At 47.7% G+C, this 24,989-nt stretch overlaps 1 protein-coding gene across 1 annotated transcript; it reads right to left on the minus strand.

Annotated features, from left to right (window-relative positions):
- Positions 1-2,527: 2,527 nt before the first annotated feature.
- LOC144159794 (dermonecrotic toxin SPH-like) lies at positions 2,528-21,418 on the minus strand. Its single transcript, XM_077691478.1, has 8 exons — positions 21,410-21,418; positions 19,094-19,403; positions 14,825-14,959; positions 13,507-13,632; positions 12,642-12,882; positions 8,345-8,472; positions 2,702-2,766; positions 2,528-2,647 (listed from the first exon to the last, which is right to left on the minus strand). The coding sequence occupies exons 1-8, from the start codon at positions 21,416-21,418 to the stop codon at positions 2,528-2,530; spliced, it is 1,134 nt and encodes a 377-aa protein (XP_077547604.1).
- Positions 21,419-24,989: the final 3,571 nt, after the last annotated feature.

Here is a 24,989-nt window from a genome sequence, read left to right on the forward strand (position 1 = left end):
CGACAATCTGAGGCTTGGTGACCCAGCTTGTCACACAAAAAGCACCAAGGGGTTCTGGCTGGGTTTTTCATATTCCTCGCCTCCTTCGACGACCCAGCGTCCTGCGTTTCCTTAAAGCGCAGCAGGTTGATTTGATGCTGGGACTCGAGGAAGTGATCGGCGGCCTGCGTCATTTCCGCGAGTTTCGTGCAGTCCCTTTCCCGTAGGAAAATTGCTAACGCGCTGTGACAGTTGGTCAGGAATTGCTCCGAGACAATTAACTCTCGTACTCCGTCATAGGTTTTAGGAGTACCTGCCATCTCCACCCAGCGGTCGAAGAAACTCTCTAGTCTCGTCGCATATTGCTTCGCCGTCGCACTGTCTTGCGGCTTGCTCTCCCGGAACCTTTCCCTGTAGCCTTCAGCCGTGAAACGGAAACGTTGCAGTAGCGCCAGTTTAGTCTTGTCATAATCGACGGACTCGTCAGGAGACAGCCGTCCGAAGGCCTTCAAAGCTTCTCCAGCTAGACACAAACTGAGCGCTGTGGCCCATTTCTCTTTCGGCCAACGCTGTCCGCTCGCCACTTGTTCAAAGCGCTTCCGATAAGCGTCCAAATCATCACTAGCTTCCTTGAAGACGGGAACGAAGTTGTGCGGATTGGCATTAAAGACAGGGCTGTCTGCAGAATGCGCGTCACCAGCAGTCTCCCCAGAGCCTCTACTCTCCCCAATTTCTGCCAACCTGAGTCTTAGCTGGAGGTTCTTTTCTTCCTGCTCGAGTCGCACTCATGCAGCTTCGCGCTCCTGGCGGCTAGCCTCTCGCTCTGCCACCCTCTCATCTCGCGCCTTCGCTAGAGCATCGTCAACTCACGCACGCAACTCCGCCCCACGCAACCCAAGACGCTCCCCGGTGGAAACTAACTCCTGCGCGTTCATGGTACACCGATGCAGAGATACCTGTCGCACCGTAACCTCTCAATGCGCAAACGCCCTCGTCCTGTCGCGGACGCCAATTTTGTGAGGAGGGGAAGGAAAACCCCCTCTGCAGGTTCTTGAGTAGGGTGTGTTCGCTGGCGAGTGGGGCTAGCCACAATCGCCAGTTAATCAGACGAGGGCGCTTTGCGAGGTTACGAAGACAACATGTATTTGAGAAGAAAGCACGATGCAGAGAGAGAGTACCAGAGAGCTAACAAAAACCCAAAAGGAATAACTAGTCTACAAATGCGACATCAAGAAATCCAAAACGCTAACTAATGTACAGAAAAGCCTATAAATTTAAACACCAGAAAAGAGCAGCAGAAAAGTTTATAAGCAGTTCACCGTGACGTGGCGTAGTACTCGGGCGTCGGGGCGTCGCGTTGCGTTGCGCTGAGGGTCGCGTCGGAAGTCTCGCGTGCTGGCCCGTTGCCGATGCAACTCCGTCGCAGCTCTTCCACGAACGGCACTTGCAGGAGCGGTCGTGGCCGGAACCTGGTCACCACCAGGCGCCACGTCAGGGAAGGCCGCGGGCAGCCGGCACCCGGTAGCCGCCGGTAGACGATCTCCAGGCCGTGGTCGTTCAGGACCGGGGCACGACGCAGCGCGTGTGCCTGCCACGGGCCAGGACACTGGGGAATAGGACGCTGGTCAGGGGAGGCCTTGGCGTCAGGTACATCCCTTTGAGCTTGGGTCCCTGAGACCCGATGAGCTCTCGATCTGCGCCTGGACGCCACTCTCCTCGAACCGTCCTCTCGGAACTCCTCCACTGGAATGGCCGTCCTTCCTCGTTCCCCTCTGGCCTCGTCACCCCTCAATCGTGGCCGGCTCTCATAGGCCACTCGCGCTCACCGTCATCGGCTCGTGTAGCCTGCCACTTCTTTTTCGGCCCTGCCAAAACGAAGACAATCCCTTCACGGGCATGTGTCCGCGACGTCGTCATCGTCGTCCCCGCCGACTGAGCGCTTCACCTTACACTTGCCTTCGCATTACATGCCCTGCTCCCGTCCATTACTTCGTCTTAATTTCTACTAATAGGTCCTTAACCCGCGTTTGTTCCCTTACCCACTCGGCTCTCTTCTTGTCCCTAATGTTACACCTATCATCTTTAGTTCCATTGCTCATGGACTTCCATGAGCTTCTATGAGCTATTGACTTCCGTTTCATGACCCAATCACAAACTAATAAATACTAAATCATCAGCTATTATTAAACACCTTCTATTAGACAGTTCATACCATAAACATTAATGGATGTGGATACAGGTCGCTTCTTCGTGCTTAATATTTACAGGCAAATCAGGGCTATCATTACGGAACTATATTCCGGATCGCGGATGCCTCCAAGGCGACCACATCACGCTTGTGGGCGAGCATCTCCTGCAGAGTTACCCTGTCAACAACTACACAAACGCTGCACCGCGCGCGCCTGCGAGCAATCATGGGCCCACCCAAACACATCCGAATCGAGGAACACCACCTGTGTGCGAGGCTTCCTCTGTTGCGCCGCATCATAGAGGACCGGTACAAGGGCCACGCAGCCAGGCAGGCTAGCACCGATTCCGGGGTACGCATTCACCTCCTCATCAGCAGAACGGTGAGCGACGCGTCGACGATTTCGCCACCGCCGAATATAATCCCCCATCCCCCTTGGGAGGACGAGCTTGTCCGCGCCCCCAAACCCATGTCGAGGGTCTGCAGGAAGGAGCACCACATAGAGGAGAGCGCCACTGAAAGGCGCCAGCGCACCTGCGAGAAGATGCAATTTTGGTTAACGCCGGCGTCGGTGAAACCATCAATCGCGTTACCATTGCCTGCGAAGGTGGCCCAATGCGGGAGAGGCGGAATTTGCAGTTCGCCACCATGCTGAGCTCTGCGCAATGCGAGCTGGAGGTGGTACTGATCGCGGCGAACCACATCGAAGAGCGCTACCACGAGGAGGAGCACTGGCCCCGAAGTGTACTATATATACCGACACTAGAGAGGCTGTGGAAACATTCGGCGACACCCCAGTCGCCGCCTCCACAAGCCACCGCATCAACACGGTTGCTTGATACATCGCAAAACGAAAGTAACACTTGGCCATGCGGGTTGACTGGGTGTCGGGACACGCGGCCGGCGTCGGGAACGAGGCCGCCCACGTGTGGGCGAGCGACGACCCAAGTATCCACTCCTACCCATCACACCCGGTTCCTCTAGCACGGCACGCCCATGACCCTGTGGACGGCAGAGCCGCTTCCAAGCGAGAGAGCAGGTCGAAGATCCATGCTAATACACCCTTTGACCCAAGACCCCGGCCAGGAGGACTTCCCAGGAGGGGCCCCAGTCCTAGTACACAAAATAAGACCTGGCGCTGCACTTACTTGAGGACGTGCTCGCGAAGTGGAGGACATAGGTTCCCCGACGCTCAAGATACTTAAGTGAACCCCCGAGAACTCCAGGGAGACGTCCATCGTGACCTGCTCTTCGTGTCACGCTCCAACGAGGCCCACAATGCAGCACATGCTGCTGGAGTGCTCAAGGCTCCCGGCGGAGACAAGAGCCCATTTTTTTGCAAACACCGAGAACCTCTAGTGGTGGGCATCGCCTCGTCTGGGCGGCATTCACCTAAAAGAGACTGTCATGTCTCTATGGTCCTTCGCAAGTATCATGCGGATACACAAAAGTGTGTAGACGCCCTCACCTCCTTTACCGCCTTCTCCAACCCTAATTAGACCTTGAGACACTTTTTCTAAGCTTAATGTGGAATCACTTCTACCAAGCTTGCCATATTGTCAGAAACCATAAACATGTGCGCTACGAACGGCCTTCGCTGCCGCAGCATCCTTGCACTGCCCCGCAGGAACCCCTCGTGCAGAGAAGTGGACTTGCGGTCCACCGACTGAGGCCGTACCAGCTACCTAATATATAACAAACAAGAAATTTAGCGCGGTGAAAGACACGGACGGTGAACAGACAGGACGTGTCTTTCATACGTGTCTTTCGCTGCGCTAAATTGTTCTCTTCATATATGAACCAAGTACCTAACAACACGTCGTAATGCTTAATATATAAATAGTTTTCTCGCTTAAACCAAAAAAGTACTCCTAATAAACTTCCCGAAATGTATGGCTTTTGTACACCCTTTCAAATCAACCCAATCCTGTATTTTACGTGGCTCGAGCCACAGCGCGATAAGCATCCGAACATGAGTAATTTTGCGAATTTTGAAAGTTAATGTTTCTATGACTCTAAAATAGATCGCTTCCCGGCTCCCATATTTTTACCCACTTTTAGCGCCAATGATATAAACCAGGCGGGTGTGGAGCTGAATTGTCTCTACGTATGTTGTACCAGTGGTAGGTTGAAACGCCGTTTCGCTTCGCCACAAAGCCCATGTTTAGACGCACCAGCACCTGTAAGCGCGTTGTAGCAAATAAGAGCGGGTTTTTCCATCCACTGTTTATTTCGATTTTTTGGCAACGTAGGTGTTCGCCACAGCAGTGATATTGAATTGCTGTAATAGACAAAAAATGTTTCCCTCTAAAAATCGCTCACGAGAAAGAATAGTATAATGAAATCATTCAGCATGTTTTTATAGTGAAATCGGACATAGTCGACCGCATCATCAGGTACGTTTGGTGTGGAATGACCGAGCGGCCACATTAAACAGTCAAGAGCACAGAACACCCCCCTGAGGCACCCCTTGCGAGATAATTTTTGTGCCACTTGAAAAGTACAGATCTCCCCTACGCGGAGTGACTCATGTGGACCGCGTGCAAAAAAAAGGGGGTTTCCTTTGACTCCCATTTCTTGCAAGTTGGTGGTGATATTACTTTTCAAGAAGCTGTCGTACACCTTTTAGGCGTCAAAAGGCAGAGCCACTGGTGACCTTCTGGTGTGAGTCTTACTCAGGCGTTCCTTCACACGTAGCTTCCGTGTCAACGGCCCCAACATGGGAGGTAGGAAAGACACAAAGGGAACCAACACCAAGCTCCAAGGAGGGGAGGTTTATTCCCAAAAAACACCCTAGTGCTCCTGTCTTCCACATCCTGAACGGGTGCCGCGTTGGTTGAGCGGTCAGAGTCGTTCGACGTAGGCGCTACCAGTGGACGACGGTAGGCCCGGGGTCCGCGCATCCCGTGCGCCGAGGCGGTGGCGTCATCTCACAGGGCGCAAGCACACTCTGGCGTCGCCGCCGCTGCTGTCGACGTAGACGTAGTCGTCTGGAGGCACCTCAGCAGCATCGTACGCAAAATCCTCCCTGTTCTGTGCGTACGCTTACCGCGCAACTAGTTGTGAACGCGGGCTTCCACAATTCACACGTAGTCTACAGCATTGCTCGGCGCTCATCCTAGGTCGTCTATTTCACCAGTTTCCCTTACTTTCTCTTTAGCAGTGGATTATGATCGCATGGAAGCGCTTCGCAGAAAGGGCCCTAATATATCGCTGAGAGTTTTCCAAGCCTTCGACGAGCCTGTTTCCTGCCTTCCACTTTTGGCACCATAGATGGTGCTGCTCGAACTCGTTTGTCTGGGAGTGTCTGGTGCCGTGAGAGCACTGTTCAGACATCTTTTCCGAACGGTAGAATTGTACAGACGCGTGGCACTAAGCAGTCAAAGCATTCTTTACCCACAATGCTGAAAAAAGCGACCCAATTCGAAACTGCTTTGGTGTCCTATGCGCGTAGTCTGTGTTCTAAACATACGTGGTATTCGCTTAAAGTGATTTACTCTGGTTGCAGGGGCCAGGATACAAATGGCAGTGAACATTTAGAGCGTTCCTTACCCACAATGGTAGAAGAAATTACTGAATTTGGTACTGCCTTATTGGTGAGATCTTACAGTGCTCACTCACCATCCTGGTGTCCGCTTGGAGCGATTTACCCCTGCAGGGACCGGTTGATGAAAACCGTCTTCACGTATTCACGGATGGCTCGGTCTACAAGACTGACACCCTACGCAGCAGCGTTTGTGATTCCTGCTATGAATGTTTCCTCGACAGCTCGTCTTGACAATATGATGTCATCCACAATAGCAGAATGTGTTACAATTTAGGTGGCCGTAAAAAAAACATCAAACCACCACGATCACAGGGTCTGGTCATCCTAAGAGACTCCAAGACACCCTCAAAACGTTTGCATCACAGAAATACGGCAGACAATGTGGTAATGCTCTTCGTTTCTCGTCAGGAAGCTCCAGCAAAAGAACAAGGTTAGTGTTCGGTTGTAGTGGATCTTTTCACATTAGAGGTTCCAAAGAACAGAGCTGCTGACAAGGTGGCCCGGAGAGTGCTTTCGTATTGTTGCTTATTCAAAGTGATGCCAGACGAAAGATATATTTTAAAATAGAGAATTACTAAACATAGAAGGTCCCTTTGAAAACCCCGTTTGCAGCCATGCGCCACCAAAGGAATGAAAATGGTACAGGTATCACTGCTGTGCCGTATCTGGATGAATACGCTGCGAAAAGTGACGTGGCTTTCCACGCTTACTAAGCTGAACCTACCAAAACTGTGTCCAACATGTGGTGTACCAGGTGACATCATCCATGTTATCATGAACTGTTTGGAATGTGGTGAAACGGTCAGCCTTGTTTAAACTACTTCGAAGGAGAGCTGACCTGCATGCCTCTTTCGAGAACGTTCTTTTTCCAAACGGGCACTGGAGCACTGGGCGGGTCGTACAGCGCCCGGTCATTTAGTTTCTAAAAGACAAATGCACCTATGGGACTCGCGGTTATTGGACGCTCCCCCCAGCACGCACGTGACTCAATAAGCTGCAGCAAAATCGGCCATAAACTTCTTAATACAGATTACCTCCTTGAACTTTTGTCGTTGCTGTTGACGGGAGCTTCCCTCTGCAGTGGCCGATTCTCCTGATCCGGTTTGTTTAAAACGTTGATTAGCTCTTTGCATATGGATTAAAATGGAGATGTCACCAAAGCCGTAAAACTGAGACAAAAATCTCCGCATCAAGATACGCATTTAGAAGAACTTGTTGTTGGGCGAGTTGGTGCATCTTGGTGAATAAACACGGGCTTTGCGCGAAAAATGCCAGCACACACAGGACGGATGGGACGAGCGCAAACTCTCAACTAAACTTTATTGAACAGATCACACAAATATAAGTATACTATTATCTGGTCCCCCACGCGCATTCCTACAAATAATGCTCTGCCTGTAACGATTGAATTATTTGTAGGAGTGCGCATGTGCGACCAGATAATAGTGTACTTATATTTGTGTGATCTGTTCAATAAAGTTTAGTTGAGAGTTTGCGCTCGTCCCGTCCGTCGCGTGTGTGGTGTCTTTTTCGCGCAAAGACCGTGTTTATTTACCAAGATACGCATTTTTTATCCTGATGAAAAACATCTTCCCATCTTCCCGTAGGGGAACCTTGAGTAGTATGCGAAGCAGCCATCCGGTCGAATGAAGTTCCCATTAGTTTTCAGTTCGATCGCGGCGTTGTGGGAAAAGAATGAGGGGAGCGGAGCGCGCACGCGCGTCATTTATACCGTGGAGCTACAGTGGGGCCCCCAGCGGAGTATGCAGCGGCTACCGTCGCGCATCTAACCCTAAGCTGCTTCGCATTATCGCGCGCAGAGCCGCAGGTGTTGTCATTTGTTGCGCAATCCCGGAGAGGAGAGGAGCTTCGGAGAGGAGAGGAGGAATGCCGGAGAGGAGAAGAACGTCGGAGAGTAGAGGAGGAATGCCGGAGAGGAGAGGAGATGAGACAAGGAGAGGAGAGGATAAGAAGGAGGATGCGCATGCGCAGTGGGGGTGTGGACGCCGCGCAACTGCGGAGGGAACAGGCGCGACCATAAGCGGCTCCGCATCTAAAATATTGGACAATGAGACTTGCAAGCATCATATTCCAACCGGATGGATTAAGGAAGGCGGCAACCTCATAATTTTAGGGCACCGTGTACGCCAATTGTAATCCTGATTAAAACGGCATTCTTAAGGTTTGATAAACAAAATTTCGCTAAGTAGTATAAAAATACTACCACGATAGCTTGCAGGTTGAGTAAGGAAACTGCTAAGGGTGACGCATTTTGCATTTCAGTCCTGAACTGACTACTCAGTAAATGAAAGTATTAACAAATACCATTTTTGCACACAGGACAGACCATATTTGATGCATGTATATCCCCCTCGTCTCATTTATAATTTCCAGTTGTAAACTGCTATCTGAGAAAACACAAAAGTTAGAAAACGAATATGAGGCAGTTGTACCCCAGAGCACTAAAGTAGTGTTTTTCTTGGTTGAATAAGTGCCAACTGGGGTTCAGTTTGTGCTGAAGAAGATGAAAGCCCAGTTGTCCTTTTGTGGGCGATTTAGGTTTTTTTATGGCGAATTCTCCGCGCGAGGTAGTTTTTGCTTAAAATTGTCTGAAACTATCAAAGCCTGACGTCTGATCACACGCTCCCAAGGGTTATCCGCACTTGTTGCCAGCCTCAGCGTCTTTGAAAATTCTTTCTCTTGGAGGACCTTCAGAACATTGGATGGCTTGTTCGTTACGATTCCATCGATGTCTTTTCTGGGAGAAAGAAAAGCAAACAGAACATTGTCCTTTTAGTATGTGCAATAATGTCTAACGCCGATTCTCTGCAAGCTGGCAGTGATATGTCGCACAACCGGAAAATGACAAATCGAAGTGTCCCGCAGGTAAGGATGGAGGTAATGTGGTAGTGCCGGTGAACGTTGGTTTCATTTAAACATCGCTATCAATATATAACTATGAATTTATTTCTGCTACCATTATCTGGCTCCCCAAGCAACACTGGATTCTCCTGGTGTTTCCTTGCAGATTCTCCTTTCTTTTCCCGCTCAATGACCTTTGAACAAAAGTGTTGTAGGGATTGCATTTAGGAAACGTGATTTGGAGGTAAGGGTATAGATAAATGCGAAAAATCTATTATGATGAAGAACAAAAAATATAGCAGGCAAAGGAAGGGGGGGCAGTTAAACCTTCTAACCGAAGAGGGTGGAGGGCAGAACGTCGGGTAGGATGGGCAAACTTGATGAAAAACGAGCGTAAGTTGACGTAATTGTGGTTACTAGTGTTTTAATATCCGGGTAACATTTTTTTGCGCGGTGAGTTATGAATTATACCTTTCAATCGAGGAGACATCATAGGACAGCCTGGGCAAAGGGGATGCTGAGGAACAGCAGAACGAGAAGCTGACATCGAGCAGAGGAAGATGCGAGCAGAGCAAAGGGGCAAAGGAGTAAGGTGAATTCATTTTGCCGGCAATAATCTGTAGCACGACCCGCCGGTACGCAAACGGCATCAGATTTACCATTATGACACAGTGAAAGAGTTTTAAAGCGAAGCTTTCTTTGCCTCGCTGACAGCGATCGTGGCAAAAACGCACTGCACAAAAGCCACATTTATACAATATGAGGACACATGATAGTTTTCAACAAAGACACAGCAAGCGTTTCAAAAGAAAAACATTCCTGGGCCATCTTCACAAACGGGAAACTTGGGGAGCTCCGAAGCATAGAGTGTATAAGTGTCTTTTTGGGGCCTTGGCTTTTTTGCCCAGGGAGATGAAACCGTTGGGAGGAGGAGATATACAGCCTTCCTGTAACAGTCTCGTGTCTTTGAAGCACGAAGCGCTCCAATGCGATATGTTGGAAAACGAGTGTCCCGGTGTGTTCTTTTAGCAGGCGTTACGTTTGTAGCAGCCCGGAATGCCGGCTGATGAAGGAGGCGAGAACGAAGACGTGGAGCTGCTTTGCAGTTTCAAGACAAGAGTTTAGTTTCAAAAGATGGGTACGCTGAGAGCGTCCCCCGACGAGGGAAAGAAAGGGAACCCCCGCGTCCTTCAAAGGCGAGATGAAAAAAGTCAGCCATCTCCCCGCGAGGGGGACTCGAGTAAATGCGTCGCATAGGGGGTGGGTGTATTGCGTTAACGTTTAGTGTTTGGGGAGTTGGTGGTAGTGAATGCGTTGTATCAGCAGCTTCTTGACGTAGTTTGAATGAGTCAAGGATATAAGGCGCGTTCGTAGCCTTCCATTCTGTGTCGGCTTTGTGGCGCAGTGGGTAGAGCACCATGTACCTTGCGTTCCGCCCGCAGGGTCGTGGGATCGAAACCAGGCGCCGGTAAATATTTTTTATATAGTATGGGGGAGGGGTGCGGACCTGTTGTTGAGAGCGGGGAGGGTAGCGTGATGCGGGAGAGGAGGAGTGGGGGAGAGGGCGCACCTGGAACGGCTGTTGCGGATGCCGAGGCACGCCGACAACGCCGGGTGACATCGTGAGTTAAAGAAATGCTCTGCATTTAAAAGGCCCCCCAAGCGAGCAGACCGCAACGGCGCCAGAACCGATGTCCGGAGTCGGCCGGACAACAAGTTATGCCTCCCCCGACGGCGACAGTTGGAGAGGGCGAGGGAATAACCCACGAAGTAAGTAGGTGGCGGCGCCACCAATATGCGTCTTCCACAAAGGCGCACTTTCGTCAAGCCGGCGGCACACCGGAGAGAAATGAAAAGCCTCGTCTCGCGGGAGCCGCTTGCGCTGGGGTGCCGAGCGGCTTCCGCTACCCGTTCTAGCGGGAGGCGTAAACGAGCGTCCCGGTGTTTTAGTACCGTCACTATATCGACGGTCACATGAGACAACAAAATAAGACGACGGCATGGGACGGCAACGTGAGATGCCAACAGCCCGAGCCCCTAAGCAGCTTCGCCCCTAAAAAACGTTTCCCTAGGTCACAATAGAACCTGGGATGTTCGTATTATAAGGCCTACATCTATCCGGTCGGGCCACCGAGACACGGTCGAAGCTGTTTAGATTTTGGACTTTGGCTTTGACTTACATTGCATAGAACTTCGAAATAAATAAAAAAATAAATAATCGAATAATCAAATCTCTAACTTCAGAACAAGTATAATTCAAACAATTCTTTGGCAAACGCCCACTTGCCTAACTTTACGGAGATAAAGCTTCTCGTGTCAACTATCTTTCTCGTTAAATATAAGAGGCTTCGATTTGTCTTGCTAAAAAAAAGAAGCCCATGTGGATTAGTTTATTGCCAGCCTTGCCGATGATCTCTATGTAATAGTGAAAACGTTTCTAGGTATTTTTACATACAATTGCTCAAAGTCATCGCTGTTATACCTCTGGCATTGTATTGTGAGCACTACACGAACAAGAGTGGGCCTCACAGGAACACCCGAAGTAATATAGCGAAGTTTGGCGCTCATTTAAGTTGCAAAGTACCTGTGTTTCGAGACATTTATCCTGGATAATACCTTCTTTGCTAACATTAATTTTGTGTCACCGTGTAATACCCTAATCGCAGAATTATTCCTTTGCGCAGAGCAACATTTATTAATGGCGGCACGTTTTTTCGCGAATTTTGGAAAAAAAACTGAATTTCTGTACCTCCAAGGCAGTTTCCGGAAGTGGAATATACAAAGTACAAACGGCGCTCATAGAGTCACAGACATCTTTCAAAGAATCGCGTTGATGCTGGAAACTAATTAGACTTTACGTAATCTTGCGAGAAGCGCTTCTTCCGCAGAAAGCCACCGAGCCCGAGTCGAAGGGGCGTACGTGGCGATGAAACATGTTAGGAGCAATGAGTGATGTCAGAAGACTTTTAACAGTCGGTCATTTTCTAACAGTGACAATTTCTTGTAGGCTATATTTTGGGGATATGCTATTCAAACGTAGCTACACCGAAGAATACGCTTTTGCTGAAAAAAGCGACGACCACCGGCCATAGCGACGTTGATGTCACGTTCTTCGGAGAAGTGCGCTGGCCGGCTGTCATGTGGGCCGGTAACATGCATCGTCTTTTAGTGACTCTTCGCTAGTACATTTGTCGCTTGTTTATGTTCATAAAGGGCCCCGTCTGACCCGTATGATCTCATTGGACTCGCTGCACAATCACCGGAGAGAGAGAAGGGGACTTTATTTTGTCCACGGAGACTTGTATATTTGAGTGCGAGCAAGTTAATACTGGGCAAATGAGACGTCGTACGTTTAATAAGAACATCAGGGCGGAGGTGAAATAAAAAGCTAGTCAAAGACGGCTTCCATGCCTATTTACCCATAATGATCTGGATTTGGACTTTAATTTTATTTTAATGTTCAGTATAAGTGTCTGACCCGTCGAAGGTTATCGGCTATCTTCGCTAGTGTTATTCTGAGGGCTACATAGGGCTCGTTCACAGGCCTTCTATATTTAACTGGGGTCCGTTTTAGTATTGTTGACTAATTTAGTATAATTTAAAGCATCCACGTTTCACACGTGAGCCGTAATTTTAACCACAACTTAGTACTTGGTATCTTGCTTTGATTTTTTTCCACGCACAAGCACAACCAATAACGCATTATCTGCACTATCACGTACAAATTGTTGCTGAAAACTTAATACCTTAGGCGTAGAAATTAGAAAATTACGAAAGAGGTTCGGGCTGTGGCTAGCGTACTACAGGTTTCCGCAAATTTGTTTGTGCTTCCTTTCCTCCTAGACAGCGCACCAAAACCAGCGGTTGCCACAGATGAGCCTAAATTTAGGGCGTTTGCATTATTGCATATCAAAGGCATTTTCTTTTAAGCATCTTTGCGTAATCAGCTTCTGACAGTTTAAAAGTTTGCACATCAGTATTCTTCGCAAGGATGCCCACTGCAAAAAACGCGACACTTAAAAGTACACTAACTCATCTATTGATAAAAAAACCTGAGAAAAATACCTTAAAAACCGACGAATACTGCAAGGGCTGTCGGCCGTCCACACGTAGGCCTTGTCCACGTAATTTTTTGTAGAGCTGTTTGAAGTTCGTCGTTTTGTCACAAGAGACATTCGGATTGTAGGGTAGAGATCGATTAAGTGGTTCTGGGCGCCGTCCCCTTGCCAGCGGTGCCTGGTCACGCCCAGGTCCTCGTACAACTTGGAAATGGTCGACAGAAAGGAGTATCCGCTGACGTCAAAACCTGGGCAAACCTTCAAATTATGTTGTTTCGGTTCTCAAATAGCGAAAGAATGAGCGAAAGTGAGCGAAACTCCGGTGGGCCACAAACTTGCTGGAGGCTAACACAACGTTTTCGCAAGAGTGAAGCGGCTAATGAAACGGCTATCAGTTTTATTTCGAGAATAATTGCAACTTTGAAGAGGTTGTTTCGTAAACAGAGCACGTCGGTCGTGTTTCGGGACTACATATCAATTTCACAAAGAGCTCTAAAGCCTAATTTAGCTTGAGGTCGTTCGCACGTATCATTATATTGACCTTCACTGGTCATCTCCGCCAATGAAGTATTTCAGCGTCCCTGTCTATTGCTACGGAAACAGCAAGCGCTATCGGTATGATAACGCAGAGGCAATACTGCATCTCCTTTTTTCGTTCTTCACGAACTTGTGATGTCATCCTGCAGCATGCTTTCGCGATAAAAGTGCAGTACGTATTGTCAGTACCACACTCCACTTTACTTCTGATTCTTCGCTTAGGAAAATTTGGAACATTTTTTCCGAACTTCCATTTGGAAATTTAATTCACGCAAGCAATGTCCAACTGAGTCAATAATGTCTGCGCACGCACACGCACACGCGCACTTACGTACCCACGTGATCGAGATAGGCTGCGCTGCCCTTGTAAGAAGATAATTTCTCCAGCGCTCCTCTGAAAATATCTCTGTCTTTTGCCCAGAAGGTCGACAGCAGAACATTCACCATACGTTTTGGAGGAACTGAAAAAAATAATTGAGAATTGGCGCTATGGCTTTCAAAATAGGAGCCCCGAGAATATTGCGCACTCTTCACGACTGTCTTCCTGTACCAGGCAGAGCGAAAAGGTATCAGCTATTCCGCAGTTTCTCAGGCCCTCCAAATGACCGACAATATATATTACCTGCTTTATTCCACTTAGTTTCTTCCGTCATCTGGGTAGCATCATTATGATGTTCGGCCAACTTCACCACTCTATACACCAATAAGCACGTCGTCGATTGGGACTTTTCTCTCTAACAACGCATCCTAATACGTCCTTACTTGGCGAACTTAATCTATATAAAATGGTGCATTGTTCCACTTGTCCGTGCATTCAAATTACTTGCTCAGCCCTAGGCTTTTATTTTGATGAAATCCACCCCTCAAAACATACTCCGGAACATGATCGTAGACCAATGGCGGACGGGGGGGGGGGGGGAGGTTAGTGTCAGTGCACCTATGAAATTTGCCGCTGTGTTTATGTGTTTATGAATGTACTGTGTTTATGAAAATACTGTGTTTATGAATGCATTCATCGCATTCCTGTATGCACATTGTTTTTTTTTTGCATATTACCGTGACAAAAACAACTAACTATTCATCATATTACAGCAGAAAATTGACTACGATATTGTTTCGGCACAGCCTCACCTCCTTATTATGTCCTACCTGTGGCGTATAACACCCAACACTCCACCTTCCGCACCCCCTCCACCTTCCCAAAAGCGGCTACGCCACTGCACCAGCAGAGCAACTGTTTTGCCGTTAGTACATAAATTCACAAGCTTGAATTTCTGATTACTGGTTGAAATTCTATGGCTTAGGCACAAAATCATTCTAACTCATTAAGCCGAACAAGCGAGAATTCCAGACGCCACCACTTGCGTCTGCATTTACTTATCAGTATAGCGAGCGCTGTCTGTTGGTTGAATAGCTTACTAACGTGCTACAAACAGTAACAGCGAGTTGAGGTCCCGTCTCTGGCTTTCTCCTTCATGTGCACTATCATAGCTCCTTCATCACGCTTCAAGTTATGTTAAATATATCACCCCTGTGGTAGCAATTTAAAAGAAATATTAAGAACATAAAATAAGAGAACTGAGTGAGTATTATGCTTAGGAACTCGGAAAACAAGTTCTGTAATTTCCGTAAACAAATAGGGTTGCGACGTACCTTTTTTCCAAAGATACTGTACCAACTTTTCAGCGAGGCTTGCTCCGGCATTATATTTTCTCTTTTTTCCGTGGAGGTTAGCAGTTTTTATGTCCGCGTAGAGCAGCAGCATCTTATCAGAGTAGTTTCCTTGTTCTGTTGTCAGAGGCAGGATAGCCGCAAAAGGACCGTATTGTAGGCGTGCCTCTTCGCGTTCAATGTCATTACACTGTGGTACCTACCAGTGCTCTAGGGTTCCGCTAAAATATACTGCATTTGTTTGACAATCATCAATGCACATAACGCGTACCCATTCATCATACAGGAAAACGGGAAGAAAATTTCCAAAACCGGTTGAAGGTAACCCAGGTGTCCTTAAATGCTCACTTCGGCGAGAAAGAACAAAAGTGAAAACATTTCTCAAATAGAAGCCACGAATCCCCAGAAGACAGTAATGATATTTTGACTGAATCAGAACACAAAATGACCCTGGTTAGAACTCGTACAATCAAGGAAAACCATTGCGTCCATGTTGTCTTATCCCAGTAGAGGCACCTTCAGTTCAGTAAACTTTTCGTACAATCTTTTCGTAAAAAATCGAATGTTCTTTTACCTTTGCGGTTGACCGCCCCTTGAAAATTCATTGGCAGTAATTTACTGCGAAATTATCGCTCTTCCATTTATCAGCATAGCAAGTGAAATTGGCCTGTGAAGTTCTTCTTCTGAAACTGCAGGATTCACGTAGTGGTAGGTGCACGTTTTACCACAGGCCGCGTTCTTTTTGGGCTCGTCGGGCATGGGGGCATTCCAGTTCGACAGACTGCGTTGCGCTGAAAAGACTACGGAGCGTTGTGCCCACTCAGCACTTTCTTGATGTCACCAGTCGCTTTGCGGATGTACGGTATCACGTAGGGCCTTGTGGCGCTTCCCCACCTTTCTTTCCCCCTCGCGCTACATTTAATTTCTGGAGGAGGGACTCGGCAGTGGCCACCAGTGACGCTACAAGGATTGTACGGTCGTTTGAGAGTAGCCACTGGTGGCGGTGAAATGGAACTTATTGGCCTTTAAAAGGGAGATGGGAAGGTGAGGGCCCGATTCCGGCTCACAAGAATTGAGTGCCATGGATGCGACCTGAGCTCCAACGACCAAGACGAGCTGGTACTGTGGGGAGGGCTGTCCAGTATACGCATCAAGGGCGTGGGAAGGAGACGGGAGGGAAAGGTAACAGTGCTGGTTGGGGTGGCTTGTATTGGGGCGGGCTTTGTGGGCTGTCCTGTAATAGAAGGATGACAAGAGCCTGGGTGAGGAATCGGGAGAGGGGAGGGGGAAAGTGAGGCCGGGGGCTACTGCAGAGCCAGACCATGTGCTCGACGTTTACGTCGGTGCCCCACAGCTTTCACTGGGGGTTGACGAACTTGTCAAGGTAAAATTGGTGTCGTCTGCTTGGACACATGCAAGTGTTTGTTCGGAGTTTCCACAATGTTGTCAGCTGTGTCAGCTACCACTGAGCTGCGGCACATACCACATAGGACAAACCAACCGGTATGTCAGGTACCGGGCCCGTAAGCATGAGTTGACGCTCAGAAATCATCAGCGTGCGCACCTTTGTGCGCACTGCACAGCGTGTATCTGTGTGCCCTCAGTTTTGGTTTCAAGGTTTTGGGCCGGAGCAGGGCAGCGGCGGCTCGCCATCTTTGAGAGGCTTTCTACATTAAAAAGGAAGGCATAAATTGTGTGAGCCAAAGTATGTTACGTTTGCGGGAAAATAAGTTTAAACAATGATTGCAAAAATTGAACGCGACTTCGACAACGGCACAACGGTAGAACGACGGGACAAGCGCTCTCATGCAACTAACATTTATTTGAATCATCGCCTTGTATTTATAGAGGTATCACTAGGAGCAAGCCCGCTGGAATACAATATATAGAAAGCAAGAAGCAGATGATGGATACAGTCAAAGTGACGTTTCCGAAAATTCAAACTCGGCGGCACGCGAACGCACAGAGGTATCGCTAACGCACTTCACCCTTTTTTTTCTTGTTATATAACCCTTAGAAGAGCTCCCTCGCTACTGTGCTACCACTACTGCCGAGAATCGGAATCTGCTCAAAGAAAGGTCCGAATTTTTCCAAAGAACTGACAGACCTGCAATCTTCGTAATGCACGGGTAAATGCACGCGCGTATTATTGTTAAGTGAAGAACTGTGCTCGCGTGCCCGATCATTCACACATCTGCCTGTCTGGCCGATATCGGTCTCCCCGCATGAAAACGGTATCTCACATACTATCCCGACGTGACAGGGAACAAAGTGCTTGGCGTGCTTCATTTCGCACTCTATTTGTTTGGGCTTGCCAGAAATTTGCGGAAACCGGCGGCCAAGTTTTGTGGAGCAGGAAACACCACCGGTGCTTTGTACCTTTCTGCCACCTTTACAAGGTTGTGCGTAGCCCTATGTATATGGGATAGAACAACAGGCTTCCTCTTACGTTGTTCCGGCGGCTTAGCACTTACTTGGGCTTTGGGTTTACGCAACAAGGCTTCGGTAACATCCACCCAGACGTAGCTCGTGTAAGCGACCGACAAGAGCCTCTTGGTTTGAGAGTCAAAGCTCTCTTGAACGGCATGTACACAGGAATTTTTCAGTGCAGACTCTAGAAACAGGGACGGTATGGCCCTTTTGACAGTCTTTGAATAGGATGATCAACATGGCAGAAACTGGTTGGGGGTACGCGGGCGATAGATCCAACCAACATGGTCGGATGAAAACTTAAAACTTATGTCTGAAAATGGCAAGGTGTCATGACTTGGAAACTTAAGTGTAATTGCGAGGCCCTTCCCATGCCTCTCCAAAATACCTTTTGGGGTTTCAGGGTAGCTAGGAGAACACTGTTTTGTTAAAACCACTAAGAAGTCGTTTAAATATCTAAAACCACGCCGAAAACCTCCGTGTCAAAGCTTAAAATCAAGTCCCGATCGACAGTGGCAATAAAATATTGCACAAGACCAGCGCATCAGAGGACCCTATACAAAGCCCTTGTTTATGAACGTACATTCACCATTCGGAATAAACAAATGTTGCATCCAGATCAAGCTATAATAAACGCATAAAACAGTCCACAGACATATCACGTAAATTCTGAAAATTGAGCATACCGTTTACGTCAATGCATTGCCTAACAAAAGCAAACAGTTCCGAGTGCAGCTGTCAAATGCTGTTCTCTCCTTTCTCTAAAACGTATGTTTGCAATAGCTATATGGATGAAGGCAAAACAATGAAAGTTGCCTGTCGACGGTCAGTTCAGTTTTCTTGCTAAAGCAAGAATGTCTGTGGGCTAATTATAGATCTTTCACAAACTCGGCATATCAATCTTCCTGCCTTGTCGTACTGGACGATGCTAAAAGCAGTGAGGCTATGCAACTTGTACTTATGTTAGTAGCATGTTGGAGCATTAAACAACTATTTGTGCAGTAGTAAAATTATTCTATGTACACAAAAACCCAATTCTTTCTGTCCCTTCGGAAAGTGTAGTTTGTGCTCCTGGTCGCAACGCTATATCTGTGCTTTGAGCCAGGGCTCACACTCCGGAGAACTCAGGGTTCAGTTATGCAACCACTAACTTAATTTTTTCGGTGCGTGCTTGCTTAGATGTTCCCCTACATTACATTTAGCATCCTTGGTGATAACTGCTCTAACCTTATCGTAACCACAAACAACGCACTTTCACTCATGTACGCAGCTGCAGTGGGCGGTTCCCGTGTTCTGTGTCCTCCGTTGTGAATGCATGAATGGCCGCCGTACCCTAACGCCAATACTGCGATCCGTTTCTGTGTTATCAAATATCGGAGGAGGCTCCCTTGGGCGCAGCAGAGGCCGGCTGTACTTCCTTATCCAACACGTCCTCTTTTTCCTGTAGTCATTTTTGTCAGGCCTCGCTGTGGTACAGTGGCGTCCAATCAAACCGAACGTAAATGCTTATCTTTCTGCGTATTTCCCGCTGTATCATTTCCCTGTATACATGATGATACTGATGAATACAAAGAATGGTACAATGATGATCATAATGTTTTGCTTAGCCACTTTTTCTGGTAAATTGAGACAGGCACGCCTCTTTTACAAGTAAAGACGCTTTACTGTTGCTGTCCAAGCGGTATTCATGCGGTCAGTATATAGCAGTTTAATTGAACATATATGGCTTTTGAGGTGTAGTTTACATACCTGGCGCTCTTTGCCCCAGTTGGCCTTGCGCCATAAACATCCAACCATCATCATCATCATCAGTTTACATACCTGCGCTGACGGTGTCTTTGACGTAGGTCAAATAAGTGCCGATCTCAGTTTGGCGGTAGCAATCACGTCCGGTGTCACACCCCGGCCCGTGGTAAAATTTGAGGGCAGTGCCGTTAGGGGAAAACGTGACGTCAGCCTCTATTGCGTTCACGCCTTGCCCCATGAACTGGTCAAACTCTTCCAATGTATTGGCCATGTGTCCAAAAACATAAACAGGCCGACGGATGTCCGTCGCAAAGACCTGTAATTGGTTTAACACAAATTCGTTGCGGATTATTTGAAAAATCACGGCAAACTTTTGAGTGGTGCTCTATATTTGCGTGGCCTCCGGCGTTCATATGTGGCTCTAACGAGGTCCCAATTGATAAATTAATTGCCGTAGCCTAAATAAAAAATAAAAGTTTGGATACTGCTGAGCGTAAGCTAACAATGTGGGAAAATTGCCGCTGGCAACTTTGTCGGCACCATCATCATCATTGACAGCCTGTTTAGGTCCACTTCAAGAGGAAGGCTTGGGCCATTGACCTCCACCCGCTCCTGCCCTGCGCTGCCGGAGTCTGTTCTAAGGTAGCATACGTAAAACTTATACCATGCCGACGGAATACTTTTTCACGCGTGACTAAAAACCATTGGGAACTGCCACCGTTTCTTTTACATCATACCACACGCTACTCCAATCGAAAGCAATCCATCCACATTACTCCTTATCCCTCGCGTGCAGTACCATATAATGCTAAGCTGACTTGATTACCCTATACCCATTTATCTCCATCGGTGTCGCTGCAGTCGCAGCCTAAATACTATGGGGCTGAACCTACTGCCTCCAGAAGGCGTTCTACCAACATCGCTGTCTTCGGCAAACCGATGTGAAATGGATTTTACAGCCGTGTATATGTAAGCAGGGAAAATGTATCATCCTACCTCATTTAATTACGCTAGTTCACAAGGAAACGTGCTCCACCGCTAAGACAAAGCGCTATTAATTATGCCACTCTAGTTAAATCAGGCAACAGGTAAAATTCTCATCAAATTATAAATATTCAAATAAATCTTGTTCCAACATCGAAGGACGTGCCACCCAATACACGTGCGTCTGAAATGTTGGTGAGTAAACTGCGGAGAGTCACGCTTAATGGGGATGCCCCGAAGCCATTTTCGTTGCCGTGGAGAATACACAAGAAACTTATTTCACAGCACACGCTATCGCCTCTTGCTCTGGTGAACCGAACAATTTGCACATAGTATCAGCGTTTACTTCATAAGGTCTATGACGCGATATTATACTTCCTTGCCGATGTAGTGTTCTAGAATGGTGCTACGGCCTTTTCCAACTATGCTGTATAAGAGGGGTCTACTGAGAGGCTGACACTAGCAGCAACTGCTTGATGGGCACCCTGAATTTTACACAGGCGAACGAACACGCACCAATGTTTTTTTTGTAATTCAGCTGCACGTGACACCAGAGCTTCAACAAAATAGTGCCGAGTTCCTGACCGAGTGTGTGACGTGGAGGGCGTAATTTATGTAGACCTGTACTGTTTTCAAACGTGTGAAACAGCGCTTCTATTGGGTCAGTGATTGGTAGAGGTACCTTTAAGGACCTGCACACCAAAACAATGACTGCTCAGCCTGGCCACCTTCGGGGTAGGACGTGTTTCACTGAGAAGAACCGGCACTTCCTCCAGTCAAGCATCAATAAATTCCTTCTTTTCCTTCCGAGTATTATTGTAGGCGACGCTTCAAGCACGCTTCTTCTTTACGCCACTCCAGTTCTAGCGTCTGTCTCAATCTTTCGTCATTTCCAGCTGGTGGAGACAGTCTTTTGTGATCGCCTAATTGAGATGGCTACGTACGCACGTACGTACGTACATACAATAGGTATGGTACGATTTGGCGTACGACTATCATACACGGAAAACTGCTGAATTATACTGGTATCACCCTAGCCTCAGTACGCTTATACTCTTCACGCCGCTACATTTGTGCTACAGAGGAAGGAGGAGGAGAAAAACGATCCAAACGCAACATTAAGCACCGAGATAACCGGGCTTCGAATGGCGACATCAGAAGCCGGTTCCTTTTTCCAGGTTCTTGGCTGCTTAACTGAGGGTTGTTTCTTTCGATGTCTGGTTATTTTTATCTCCCCTTGGTTTCCCCTTTCGTTTTGTACTTATGGCTAACATTTTCGAGGCAGTGATTACGGCAGAGTAATGAATTGGAACTCTCCCGGCCGGGGCTCATCGCCTTGGCCGGCATTTCTTCCTACGCAGGAACTCCCGCGGGAGGAATTCATGAGTGGTAACGCGAGGGACATACCTGTGGCATTGGTCCCTTCCAACGGTGGCTTGATTCAACGGAACAACACGCAGTCCATCCAAAACAATCTGAGGGACGCCAGTTTTTTTCTCTCAGTTAGCGCCCATTTCCAGGCCAGTCCCCCTAAGTGGGTACAAGCCATTCTTTTGACACCAATCAACCATATCTGGCCCCAGGTTCGCCAACGCCAACTGGTCCGCAAGCTGGTCCTAGGCTAGCTAAGTTCGCCATGTTGAAGGAGGAAGGTGTGTAAAATGTGGGCACTACATTACAGTGGGGCAGGCGCATGTTCGATGTTCTTAATTAGCGTACGCCTCGGGACAATTGAGACATGTCGGGGAGTGTCCCATAAGCTAGAGAACAGAACGAGCAGATGTAGGGAGTGCATAGGTGTATGCATCGAAGAATGCGTAGTTGCATGACGATGAGAGATTTGTCTGGAACACGGAGTGTATAAAGAGTTTCTGTGATGTTCGTATAGTGAAGATTTCTTTCTTGTTTGTAGTGGAGAGTAGTGTTCCACGTGGCTGGATAAGGCCAGGGAATTCCAGGCGCCAGGTGCACAAGTTTGCGGGCGAGGATATACACTATCTTATTGGCTATGATTCCAGCGTGACCACGAATCCAACTCACTGTGAGTGTCGGGCCGTAGGTTTGTTTAAGCTTCGCGTAGATCCCACTGTAGTTCCTGAGGAATTCTACCCTGAAGAATGGCGTGGATAGCGTCCCTTGCACCACTGTATTTGGTATATCCTGGTGCTAAGAAGATATCTTAAATATTGATAATTATTGGGAAGGTCTCAGATGCTGTAGGTGGGGAGAACTGAAAGGACCAAGAGTGTGCACTACAACTTCATTGGTAATGTTTTATTAGAGTGTCCGGCGTACAACCAGGAAAGGAACCACCTCGCCAAGAAGATGGAGTGCCTCAAGAAGGGACTTTTATAATTGAAAGCTCTTCTTGGTTCATGGTCATCTCCATCATCCCAGCGAAAAGAGTTAGATGCACTGCTTGATTATTTACACGATATCGGCGTCGCAGAGACACTGCAGAACTCTACATCTTGATGCTGTGAGACCACCTGGACTTTTACGTGACCCAGGGAACACTCCATGTTTCCTTCTTTTTTACCTCTTCTTTTTTCTCTCTCTTTCGCTCTACTTCTGTTACGGCCTTTATTCCCTCCACCCCATCCCCGCAGAGTAGCATGTAGGAGAAAAAATGCCTGCAGACCTCTCTGCTTTCTTCTAATAAAGAGCTCTCTGTCTCTCTTGAGGTTGAATAGGTGGCCGCTCCTACGTGCGTCCGTGATGCATCCGTGCAGACAATCGCAGAACCAATGGGATGGACAGGATTGCCAACGCGAGAAGAATGTCTTCCTGGATTGGCAACGTTTTTTTTTTGGTAATTGGAGCAATACGGAAATTATCTGGGAGCGGCGTAGGAAGAGTAATGACACGGAGGTCAATAGGTTTGAGAGCAACTTGGTGAAGGATCCAGTTAACTTGTTTTGGGATAAAAACGCGCCATTTGCCGGCTTTTCTATTGTATGAGATCTCCAAAGGGCAAGAACAGCCGCTTAAAGTAAAGGTGCTCAGTGGACGTATTTACGGGAACGTTGTGGGCGGTCTTATACGGTGTATGAAGTGCAACGTTAATCCAATGTCTTTGGTGACCCGTCAAAGCAAGATAAGGAATTCAATAAAGAAATTTAGTTAGAGTTTAGGTATGTACGAGCTGCCTTACTTGACCCTCGCGTAGCCCCGCGTGCTTATTCACAATGCGGCGCACTAGATGCGTAAGGTAATGGAAAACTTGTAGCCCCATTGGCCTGATTAGATAACTCATGCATATGTAGTACAAGAATTATTCAGGATTATATACGAGGTATGGCGTTACCCACCATTGCGAAAGTGACGAGGTGGTTGTGTCAGCGTTCATAGCGACTTTTCGTAATGAGCAGGAATTAGGTTTTTGAGGTGTGGGAGACAGGCCTGCTGTGTCGAGATAACAAATGACTGCCTCTATATCTTGCTGCGCGGTGCCCTGCCCTGACCCGGGAGACCCAGAGGTGCACCAAATAGTAAGGTCGTCTGCGTACAATGTATGCTTGGGTTCAGAATCGAAGCTAGAACACGAAACAACGGTGCCATTCCGATGTTAAAAAGGGTGGGCGAGAGAACAGCTCTCTGTGGAGCACCACGCGTGATGAGAAACTGATCTGAGACCGAATCCGGGATAGGAAACAAGGCGTTCGGTCGCGCAGAAATGCAGCGATGTAAGCGTACATCTGTTAATTATGTATGCGTACATCGTGGGCAAGTTTATGAAATGCTGTTGGGGACGTCGGCCTGTAGCTACAGAACACATAACTGTACGCAATGTAGATGAACACTTGGAAGACAAGCAGGAAGCTACAATCCCTGACTCTCAACTATTTCTTCTGACGAAAACAGACGCACCTATATCCTGCACTTATGTGCTACATTAAATTACCATTACTAACCCTTCAAAAACACTGGGTTGCTGGTTTGCCCAAGTACTAAACTTGAGTCGAACACCTGTTGCATTTACTCACGTCTCTCAAGCAACTGCGTTCTGAGACAGATACAAGGAGGGCGGAATAGCTAGCGCATGTAACACAACGTGCACTATGCGGATCTACCTTTGGCATTTGAGCATTCAGCACACATGGCAGAAAAGCAACCTCCGAAGGCTAAGTAATATTCTGTGTTTCAAAGTCTGTCTGGCGGCCTGTTGGCAGGGAAGTGGTAGTTACTGCGCCAGTAGTAGCAATGTCATCCGGTGAAACCCAGGCTCCATCTATTGGGTCCCACTGGGAGGACCAAGAGAAAGGGATCCGAACTGGAGAGAAAATGAGGCTGGATAAAATTGTAGAGTGGTGAGAAGAAGAGGAAGGCACGGGATAGGAATAGCGGTGGTTAGTGGAGGAGATCCAGTTTGTCTCCTAATATTTAACAACACCAGAAGACCAATGCCTATACAAATCACCGACTGTAGTGGGAACCAATTATTTTTTCCGAAAATTCGGTACTGGAAAGCAGCAGCGAAATAAATGGGTAGCCCCTCATGAACTGTGACTCGAGACACCGCATCAGTTCCGACACCTAACCTTCTTCAGTGCGGTACAAACGCTTGAGGTTCTGTGTACTCTAGCGAAAGCTGTGGCAACGATGCACAACAGCTCTTCGCGTTTGCGCTGCATGCGCAACGAGATGACCTTCCTCAGCCCGCATGTTTTTTTTTTCGCAGTGTACGTACCACCCACGCCCGAAATATTTTTGTGGAGTAGACGTCCCTCTGATGGCATAAAGTACACCTAAATGCAGTCACCCTGAAATATGCCACCAATTTAATACCAGAATACCACACGCCTTTGTTCCGTAAACAAGAAATAAAAAGTTCGCTCTTCTATTGCAGTGATGCTAACGTTAAACGCGTAACCTAGAAAAAAAATTAGTGTTGCTTTCTTTTTGAAAGGAAGCCAGAAGTGACAACACCACGATAAAAATCTGCTCCGAGAGTGGAAACCAGTTCCCTTGGATGAATTCAATTAAA

This window comes from Haemaphysalis longicornis, unplaced genomic scaffold (genome assembly GCF_048455015.1).
Source record: "Haemaphysalis longicornis isolate Haplotype H1 unplaced genomic scaffold, Haemaphysalis longicornis Haplotype H1 scaffold_10, whole genome shotgun sequence".
In the NCBI taxonomy this organism is placed as follows: Eukaryota; Metazoa; Arthropoda; class Arachnida; order Ixodida; family Ixodidae; genus Haemaphysalis; species Haemaphysalis longicornis.

Excerpts from the sequence above, each read along its gene's own strand:
- LOC144159794 (XM_077691478.1), bottom strand. Across the intron at positions 8,473-12,641 it reads AGTATTCGTCGGTTTTTAAG|AAAAGACATCGATGGAATCG; the intron begins GTATTTTTCTCA and ends TCTTTCTCCCAG. Across the intron at positions 2,767-8,344 it reads TTGGGAGCGTGTGATCAGAC|GCAATGGTAACGCGATTGAT; the intron begins GTCAGGCTTTGA and ends CCACCTTCGCAG.